Source organism: Benincasa hispida, chromosome 7 (assembly GCF_009727055.1).
Source record: "Benincasa hispida cultivar B227 chromosome 7, ASM972705v1, whole genome shotgun sequence".
In the NCBI taxonomy this organism is placed as follows: Eukaryota; Viridiplantae; Streptophyta; class Magnoliopsida; order Cucurbitales; family Cucurbitaceae; genus Benincasa; species Benincasa hispida.
In genome coordinates, this window is record NC_052355.1 from 47,948,078 (window position 1) to 47,958,654 (window position 10,577).

Genomic DNA, 10,577 nt, shown 5'->3' on the forward strand with positions numbered 1-10,577 from the left:
AAAAATCAATATATTGCAGATAAAATTATTTTTTTTAAAGATTAAGGATCCAATTGAGAAAAAAAATTATAGATTAGGTACCATTTAATACATTTACTCAATTATATATTTGAAGAACGCAATTTGCTTTTATATTTTTACGTTGACAACTTCAATCTCCATATGATTAACTTTTTAAAATTTCCTATTGTACTTGTTTTAAATAATTAAATTCGTAAGGGTGGTTAATGGATATTAAAAATGTATTCTTCTATGATGTCAAATAAGTTAATGTCATTTTTTTTTGTTTTTATTGAGGATAATTGCAATGGATAGTACTCTTAAAATTAATGAATGAGCGTATAATAACATGTTTAAATAATTATAAATACAGTAAAATCTATTTGTGATAGATTCAAATTATTGATAGACTTAGTAACAATATAGCCTTAAGCCTCTCTAGATAGCTCTAAATTTTGCCATATCTGTAATTTTTTTTAATATTATATTATATTCACTAATAATTTGAGACCGCTTGTTATATTTGTTGTTATTTTTTATTTAACACCCATCAATAAAGAACTATTACATGTAACAAACATAGTGTACCGACAAAGTTTGAAGCATTTCAAAATGCAGGCACAAATTAAAGTGGACTTAAATCTATTGGTACAAGTGTAGAAACTGTAATTAATCTCAAGATTTTTAATGCCAGCAAAACCAAGAAAAAAAAAACTTCTAACCATTTGAAAATATATTTCACATTAAAATAAAGTGATATCCCAACAAACAAACTTGCCTCTCATTTTTATTTTACTTGTTATCTTGTTCTCTTATCAACTTTTTCCTTCACTCACTTTAAACCTTTTAGGTCTAATAAAAAAATTTTAAAAATCCTAAAATTCAATAGTTTGTATTAGTTCCATCATATATATATATATATATATTTAATTGGGTGTATCTCAAGTTGCTCTGTACTCATCATTGTGTAATATACCCGAATATCTTAATCACAAATTTGTTACATATGTTCATAATTTTTCTAATATATTTATATAATTGAAGGGGCTACATGGAGATGAATTCTAGTACTACTATTTTTTTGGGTAATGATTAGGTGCGGCTTAGGATACCTACCCATGTGCATCTCATTTTCTTACCTACAAAGAAAAAAAATATTAAACAAAATATTTTTTAGAATAAAAATTATTTTCAATGTGTCATAATTTTATTGGACAATCCATTGCGATGCACCACTATAGGTGTCACCAATGAAGCACCTAATTTTTATTATTATTTTTTTTTTAAATCAACGACATAGAAAGATAACAAAATTTAAACTTCTAACCTCTAAGTTGAGAATATAAAATACTTTAACCAATCAAACTATGTTTGGGTTTGCGATTATTGAAAAAAGAATTTAGAAATTTAGAAAGTAAAAAAAGTTGATTGATTCAACATCAATTTATTTAGAATGAAATATAAAGATAAAACTATATTGATTATGTGGGTTATGAAGTGGGAATATACTTCCCTTTCTGAGAAAGACTCCATAATATTAAGATACAAATGAAGCAATGGTAACTAATGGGGGTGCTAAATGCTTGATTAAGTTATTTGATTGTGTGTAATGATTAATGATGTTGATCTAATTATAGTGTGGCACATGCCTTGTATTTTGGTTTTTGTGAAAAATAAATGAGTGAATGAGGAGAATAGAATGTGATAAGGAAACAGCAAACAAAGAAGTTTGGAGAAAGACGTGAGTTTTAATTCAAATGCTCGTGAACCCTTTTTCCTTTATAGCCTTCTCGTGAACTTCATAAATGTGATAACTATGCTCACATCACTCTTTTATTCCCTTATGTTCCTTCCTCACCATTCTTCTTTTTGCTTCTATGTTTCAATATTTATTTATCATCTTTGGATTCCAATTCTTCTAACATTTGGGTTTAAAGTTTTAATTGTTAGTATACATATATATTTTACAGAAATAATATATAATAGAGTGCTTAAGTGGAGAGAATGGAATTCTAATGTTTTAGTTATGAGTTTAGTTCTTAAATTTTCATGTTTGTGTTTAATATACTCTTGAATTTTTAATTTTATTATCAGTCTAAACTTATAATTGTGTCTAGCAGATTCTTTTTTAGTACAATGATTGTAAGGATAGGAATTAAACTTTTGACCTTTAGAATAGAAGTTCATGTTAATTATCGTTGAACTAAGCTCATATGGAACTTTGAAAAGTGTCTACTATATTTATATATCCTTAAACACTTACAATTTTGTGTCTAAAAGTAAACCTGTTGAACTTTGTTCTTTGTTTCAAACATATTCTTATTTTTTTTAAAGTTGTAATATTACTTGATTTTTCATAAATGTTTCAAAACTATCTTTGAAATAGAAACTACTTATAATTTTGGATAGAAATTGAGACTTGGAACAAGTGTGACAATTATCAAATCTCACACACTGTTTTAAATCTCAATTTTTCCAATCTTGTAACAAATCTACATCCGTAAAGTAGTTTTGAAAAAGTGATGAAATTTCATGGTGTTGCAACTATTGAAGGAATATAATATGAGTACTTTTTTAAAACAAAGGGAAAAGTTCAATGATACTTTTTGTAATTTAGCTTTTAGAAATTCACTAACATACTAGACCAAAAAATTAAAATCTTTGAATTTTATTAGACACAAGATTAAATTATACATCAAAAATTCAAATAGCTTTCGTTAATTTTAAAAACTCTTCACTATATTAAGGATGTATTAAACACGAAACTAGAAATTTCAATAACGGTTAAACATAAAATTGGACTTATTAGACATATTTTAAAACGACTATATATACTTTTTTTTGCTAAAACTCATTTAAAAAGACATGAGAAGAAGGTTTGAATCATGTATTATTTTTTCCTAAATTATATGACATAAAAATGGGTTATTATTGATACATGTAGATCACATGCGTATGAAAAAAAAGGTATAAATGATCCCCAAAAAGATTGGTTTATTAAAGAAAGAGTTCAAGAAACCTCCACGTTTATGGTAGAAGAAAACATGTGAATTTTGAGTAAGAGGCGTATGAAGAAATAAGAATCACCCATTGAAGATGAGGAAGAATGGTCACGGAGGCATCTTAAAAGATATGAATATTTTTATATCTTCATATCATATTTAGGTTATTTTGTAATATTACTCTTGAACTTTTATAAGAATTTTGAAGAGAGAAAATATTTTAGAATTTTGAATGAAAATTGAAATTTAGATTTGTGTAGTAGTGATCTAAAACGAAATTTTGAATTGTCATCGTCATATTGTTTCAGGTAATTTTGAAATTTTTACGAAAGATCAAGGATAATATTGTAACTTTCAAAAGATCTGTTATATCTCGATTTTGATTCTTGGCCTTTATAAATGGCCCTTCTGTCCCTACCATTTTTGTCTCTATTCCACTGGAAAAAAGGGACTTTCTTTTGACAAACCTCACGGATCTGTTTGTTTGCAACTCTGACCCCCAATAATCTTATGCTTCCTCTCTTTGTTTGAAATGCAGCAAAGGTCAATACCCTTCAAGTTTAGGACTCTTTGCTGATAAGGGTATATGCCTTTGGGGTTCTTCTCATAGCTACTAAGGTCACTGTCCTTGTCACTACCCTTCAAGTTTAGCACTCTGCCAATAAAGGTATGCCTAAGCATTTCTCCATAGCTTATAAGATCATATACTTCCCTTCAAGTTGTCATTGGATACCAATAGTTCTTTATTACCATATTCTATTTCTTCAAAAGTGAATTTGGTTTTGTGGGGTGTAGGTGTGCGTTTCCTCCGTTTCATTGACCATCAGTTAGCGGAGGTACCCATTTTGATACAATTACTCCATTGGACCACTTTGTCTGTACGCTATCTTTCGCTTTCAAGAAGTTGAAATTACACCAGAAACTGTTCTGTTTTTCACTCTATTTCTGGTAATCCCATTAAGAATGTTGAAATGAAGGCTCTAGTTTGGCCTGTTTGCTGGGTGTCCACTGTACTCCATTAACAGTGGTCCTTTCTCAATCCACCCCCTTTTCTTTCTCAGTATTGTCCATTAGTCCCTATCTTCACATTTGTGGATATTGTATAGTTTTTTTGGGGATGTAATGTGTATACTATATATAGTTAGAACTAGAAGGCCATCGACCATATGCTATGAACTTTGGTATTAAAAAACTTTAAATATAAACTCGAAATATGTATATTTTCTTCTAGCAATAGTACAATCATTTACTTCATAGTCTATATTTCTATTTAGATTCCAAAAGGGTAGGTATAATTGTGTATGCTATGTAAATATATGCTACAAATATTTCCTGAGTTGGTCACCTGAAAACCAAGCTCTACCAAAATATGATCCCCTTAGTAGTTTAGTTTAGATAGACAGGATTACGAGCTCAGAGCTCAGTGTGAACAATGTGCTGCTCAGTAGGGATTTGCACTGCCTCCAGCGCCAGAACTTGGATCTGATCTGAAGCTGTGACGTTGTCACTGGAAGTTAAGCAGTCTGCCGATGGGTGCACAATGCCAAATCCAAAGCCTTGAGCGGCGTGACAATAGGTCTCCACTGTTCCATCTGTTTTCTCCAAGTTGACATTGCTTAGAATTATGTTGCTGCATGGAACGCTGTCGCTACAGGCGAATTTGATCGCGTTCTTGCTCGTTGTGGTTCCACTTATGTTCCGATACATGATTTGGCTTATTTTCACAGCAGATGTCTGACAGAAACAAAAGGCATTGAACTCAATGATGGATAATGGACAAACTTTGTCTTACTGCCTCGATGTGATCTTATTTTTAATGTTACTGTTTGATTAAAAGCTGAATTCTGGATTTTGAGGGAGTATAATACCTGAGTTTCACAAGTAGTAGGAGAGTCACAGTAGAACTGATCGATGATAATGGGGTTCTCAACATCTTCCATTCTCACATTTTCGAATCGTACAGAACGAACATATCCAGAACCTCCCTGTATCACATGAATAGAGAGATTTTCCCTTTGTGCTTGGTTATAATCATCAACTATGTAACAGTAAGTATGAAAATGGTGGTTAAAGCTGTGATTCTAACCTGCCAAGTCTTGATTCTAACACCATTTGTTGTTTCTCTGAGGAAGGCTGTGTCTAACACCACCTTTGACACAATGCCAGTGGAGTAGTCTTTCCCTAAACTTCCTATGCTAAGGAACACAATTTCATAACAAACAAACAAAGAGAGAGGAATTCTAAGACATTGATCTGGTTTCGGCGCTCGAAATAAATCAAACAGTGCCGAGTGAAATGAAGCATTTCCAAATACCTGATCCCGTGTCCTGGTCCACATGATATTCCCTTCATCTTGATGCCAGAGCTAGCATTGACAATGGAGATGCAGTCATCACCTACATATAAAATTGCAGAACCATTATCACTCAATACTCTTTTCAGCCAGTTTAGATGGAAGAGTTGTTTTAAGGTTAAGAAGATGAAGGTCAGAATGAAGACCTGTTGAAATCTTGCAATTTTGAACTACAACATTAGTTGATTGTGTGATGTGGATCCCGTCAGTATTGGGGCTATCTCCTGGAGCTGAGACTCTAACCTCTGTAATTCGAACAGTCTCAGACCGCGCAATGGTGAAATGGATCTGTTGGCTGTTCTGAATGGTAAGGCCTTTTACTCTTATATTTGAACTTGAGTCGATGGTTAATGCCTGCAAGAAATCCCTTAAATCAGTATGTTGCACATGGAAAAATAAGGATTTTTCATTAAGAGGAGAGTAGTTTTGTCCTTACTGTTGGTGCTCCTTTGCAAGGCTGAAAAAAAAGCAACCAGAAGACCCGTAGTGATTAACATTTCAATAACATACCCTAAGAAACAAGCACAGAAACAGTTAAAATTTTTACCCTGGACTTGTTCTTTTTGCAGGATTCTGTCCACCATTTCTCACCGGAGCCATCGATAACTCCATCTCCTTGAAAGGTAGCTGCATTTAGTTTTGTAAATGCCAGCCATTGCCGCCAAAGCTTTGGATCCCATAGCTCTGGTTCATCTGGTGCAACTATTGTTCCTTCAATCTGCAAAATCAACTCTTTCTTTCAACCATGATTTTCCCACCTTATTTATTCGGGGGTAAAAAAAAAAAAAAAATCTCATAGTCCTGTGGCTTACCTGGATTACCATACCATCTTTGCATGGCCCTTCAAAAGTGGTTGCATTCACCAGATATCTCCTTTCTTTTGGCACCAAAAGAACTGATTTTGAAGTGCTGCAGGCAGTCTCCCATGCCTTCCTGAAAGCCTGATTGCAAAATAAACACTTTGGTTCAATATTGTCTCTGCAAGAACCATATTTCCAAACAGAAATATCTATGTACCATAGTATCATCTGTAACTCCATCTCCCACCGCGTCGAAACTATCCACATTCATCAGAACCTTGCTCCCACGCTCACTTCTCCAAACTGGGACCGTGTACGAATGCACCGTATAGTCGTCCTCTTCCTCAATGTCGAAACTTTCAAGTTCTTTAATCATGTCAATGTCGGTATCAGGCAGGATACTTCCTGAAACTCCATAGGCAATGATCAACATACCAAGAAGGGAAAGCAGAAAGAATTTATCCATTTCAGTCGACTTGGTAGAAGAGATTATTAAAGTAATTTGTGTTAATGCAATGATCCAAAGAAAGAGGTTAGATTTTATAAGGGAAAATAAAGAAGCCATTATAGTGGGTATATGGCTTTGCTTGAAAGCAGATTAAGGGGAGGTCGCCATTTTTCAATATGCCTACACGTAAAGTAGAAGAGAAAATTTTGAAGTTTCTTTGCTTTACTCTAAAACCAGCACACCAAATTTCAACACCGCCATTGAGGCGTTTTGTTTTGTTTTGTTTCTCAGCAATCTCAATTCTGAAGTTTCTTCTATGCATGGTGAAAATAGTGAAATACCACTAATTTCTGTACATTAAAAATGTGGCAAAAAAATTCCCCATTTCCCCCCTAAATAATAAGATACGAAACCCAATTATTTTTTTCCTTTTTAAGTGATTCTTTTGATAATTTACATGATTATATTGGTTAGTTGTGGTAGTTTATATAGTTACAAAGGTGGTCGGTTCCTTCCGTAGATGAAAAACACAATTGCTGACATAATCGATAGTGTATTTGATTGTATTTATGAAGATTTTAATTTATTATCAGCAAAGATAACCCAAAGAATTTAATAATTAAAAATATATTTCCATAATATGTACAAGTACAATTAAGAATTTTGAATTTCCATTGTTGACATTTTATCAAATCATTGAATGATATTCTGCTTTTCCATCCCAGATGAAGCATTTTATTTAATGAACATTTGGGTTTTTTTTATTACATTAATTGATTGATCATTAGACAAGGAGTTTCCAAAAATAGAGAAGCACAAACAGTCATCTAGACCTATTTTTTCTGTTTTTCGGGGAAGTGGATAGAATTCAGTAGGATATAATGATGAAAGTCCCTTACTTGCAAGAAACAGAGTTCACAGCTTGGAAATGAACATTTATAGAATTGATGGAGCAAACACAGCAACAAAAACAATTTTTAACATGTAGACGCAATGGCTTCTAAAAGTGAGTGAACGAAACGCATCTGGGTTTCTTTGTCGATTTTTGAAAACAGAGGAACATGGACAAACAATGATTTGTGACCCTTCTGTTCTGCAAATCTGAGGGAGTGGTAATATACATAATTGCAAACAAAACGACCCGCATCCTCTGATAATATCACGTTGTAGCTTTTCGCCTTCAACTTCTCTAAGATCGCCAGAGCCGAGCAGGGTGTCTTGAAACAATAATTGATGGTAAGCTACATTCCAAACCTATGATAAATTTCACAAGCAAAAGGCAACAGAGAGGTACCTTTCTAATCATTGAGATTTCCCCATCCTGGGAGACTATTGGAAGTTTCTGGGTTAAAAGAAGAACAGTGAAAAAAAATGCAAACAAGAAGACAGGTCCCATAGATTTACATTGTTTTTGGTTCTTCTTTTCCTAGCCATTTGTTCCTAATGCCATAGTTTCTCTTCAGCAAATAGAATGATGAGTTATTTTCTATCCAGTACATCAAGAAGACAGATTGAAACATTAACTAAGTTCTGGACAAAAACTTTGTGAGCCGAGCATAATAGACGTTTTTTTAGACTCTTATTCTGTTTTTGGTAATTTTATGGATTTAGTTTTATCAACAGTTTTAAGCACCTTAGCCTTTCTTAATTAATCTTCAATTAGAAATCTCTTTCGTAATCACCTATAGGTGTCTTGAAGTCATCCCATTATTTCATTCCTTCAATGAAATGTTCTTATCTAAAAGAAAGTAAGTTCTAGACGAAACAAAGAGTTAAGTTGATCCATTTGTTTCTGTCACCACCCACATTTTATTAACTTCATTTTCACATTGATTACATAACAAGATCACTGAATTTTTCCTGAAATGTCAATATTGTTATGCAAGGAACTTTTAGAAGACATATATAACAGCTCCAGAAGTAAGAGAGGAATTCAACCTGAGGTTGCCATCCGAGTTCGTCTGCATATCGGAAAGTAGCTTCATTCACAGCTTGCCATTCAATAGCAAACCTCGCTGAACCACTATTGACCCCCAAGTGAAGCTGAAAGAACATTAATAAACTCCAGGTTTCAGTTTTTAATTATGTATCAGTTATACAAAAAAGGAAACTTTGCTATATATGGATTTTTTTTTTCCCTTTTCTATGTGTGGCTAATCTTGAATGAATAAAAATATTAGTCGTATGCACAAGCTTATCAAATAGAATGTAATATTCTTACTTTTAAAATTTATTAATTTTTAAATGAAAAACACATTTGTTCATTAAACTGAGTTGGTGTTTAATTCTCTAGATCTCAAAGTCCCTTAAAATATATCTACACCAAACACTCTTAATACACGGAAATTTCAATCTGCTCCTCTTTCTACTTTCTCATATTTATCTTCTTTGCACTTTAAAAAACAATGGATCAAAAGAGAGGTATTATGTGGAGCTTTAAGCTCGATCTCACAGTGCATAATGATTTGAACCATACAACATTTTGATTGAGTTGTTGAATTGAACAGGAAGGATGATCTGCTCAAGAGAGTGATACACTCAAGCCTCAAAATAATTGTTTATGTGTTTGTTTTTCAACCTTTCCTCTGTTATTAGTAAATCTCCAAGCATATAGCATAAATAAGTACATCAGAACTACTACTAATGAGCATCAAAAATGTGTTCAATAAAAAGATTATGCAAAACAAAGTAGATGGTTAAAAACTAACCCATATGACTTTCTTAGTGTCTGCCACATTTGAGATACCAGATTCCAAAACATTGTAAAGAATTGGAAGAGCTCCATCTCCAGCAGCCTCAAGAACTGTACAACTTCCAAGAGTGACACCAGCAGGCAACCCTGTTTCGTCTACAAAGGCCTTCAAGTCATTGACGATGGCCTCGGTAGGATTTTCAGCCACCCCATGAAACTTCTTAAATCCAGTCACGTTAATGGTAACCCCAGCTGGTCCTTCAGAACCCATTTCTTTCACTTGGGTCTGCAAACAATTCCCCGTTGTTCGTCAACGATTCTTTTTGCTACTAAGTCCTCCTCTGAGAGACCAACGAAAGAATTACAATTAGTCTCTTCTCCCTTTCCAAGAGTTTGTTAGATTTGTTAACTTATTGACATTTAGCTGAAACATGCTAATTTCAAGAGATATATTGAGCGCAAAATTTCATAGAACCAATGATTCAAACCAAAATTTTAAGAGACTTCCTTATCTACATGCCTATATTATATAACATATAAACCCTTGCTCTACTGTAATAAAGAGCAATTGTTTTTTCTCCTTGTTATTAAACCCACATCAAGAAAGATTAAACAAAGGATGAAAAATCCACCCATCCCAATAAATTCAACTAGAAACAATCAGATCAAACTCTTAGGGAACCTCAAAACGTTGACCTAAAGTCAACCCAAAACTTTGAATGGAACAACAATCAATTTTGTAATTCAAAAACTCTTTTCTATCACCACAATAGATCTTTTCCACCAAGACAAAAGGATTTACAACATCGCTGGCAACAGAAACCTTGAAACTATTTAATCTAAGATACAGAAATCGGACTCGTAACTGATATGAAACGATCTGAAGAAGATAACAATTAACAAGGCGTTCGATGAACAGCTTGAACTAAGCAAAAACCAACCGGCAACATGGCCGGAGCAGAGAAGTTGACCAAATTACAGAATCCCTTTAAAAGCAGAGAGACAAATAAAACACAAAAACCTCTCAGAAAAGGACGATTCCGGTTGAACATTAGGAACTCACCTTCAACGCCGGCGCCGGAAACGGAATTTTATGTGAAATCGAGAGCCCAACTGGCGCTTTGAGGAGGTAGAGAGAAGCAAAAATGGCTGCGGGTGAAGCAGAAACTTGATCCGATTCCAACATTAATGCCGCTTACCAGGCTGTCACGGCGGCGGGATTCATCCATTTTTTTAATTTATTATTATTATCTCGACTCGGCGATTTGAAGACAAATTCGAA

General features: G+C 33.4%; 1 protein-coding gene across 2 annotated transcripts; it reads right to left on the bottom strand.

Moving 5' to 3' along the window:
• Nucleotides 1–4,203: 4,203 nt before the first annotated feature.
• LOC120081639 (probable polygalacturonase At1g80170) lies at nt 4,204–10,577 on the bottom strand. Of its 2 annotated transcripts, XM_039036685.1 has the most exons (14): nt 10,359–10,577; nt 9,312–9,636; nt 8,542–8,646; nt 7,898–7,945; nt 7,745–7,820; nt 6,373–6,560; nt 6,168–6,296; nt 5,903–6,073; nt 5,792–5,812; nt 5,502–5,709; nt 5,317–5,398; nt 5,089–5,197; nt 4,871–4,987; nt 4,204–4,736 (listed from the first exon to the last, which is right to left on the bottom strand). In XM_039036685.1, exons 2-14 carry the CDS (start codon nt 9,564–9,566, stop codon nt 4,416–4,418), a joined length of 1,830 nt encoding a protein of 609 aa, XP_038892613.1. In that variant the 5' UTR covers nt 9,567–9,636; nt 10,359–10,577; the 3' UTR covers nt 4,204–4,415. The 2 variants fall into 2 exon arrangements, with proteins under 2 accessions (XP_038892613.1, XP_038892612.1); XM_039036684.1 differs by lacking the exons at nt 7,745–7,820; nt 7,898–7,945; nt 8,542–8,646; nt 9,312–9,636; nt 10,359–10,577 and adding an exon at nt 7,503–7,637.

What these genes read in the sequence shown, in the direction of transcription:
- LOC120081639 (XM_039036685.1), bottom strand. Translation starts at nt 9,566, where the DNA reads ATGGGTTCTGAAGGACCAGCTGGGGTTACCATTAACGTGACTGGATTT. An exon ending in AACTCGGATGGCAACCTCAG is followed by an intron (nt 7,946 to 8,541) that starts GTTGAATTCCTC and finishes CTTTTAACCCAG; the next exon opens with AAACTTCCAATAGTCTCCCA. An exon ending in TTAGAATCAAGACTTGGCAG is followed by an intron (nt 4,988 to 5,088) that starts GTTAGAATCACA and finishes CATGTGATACAG; the next exon opens with GGAGGTTCTGGATATGTTCG.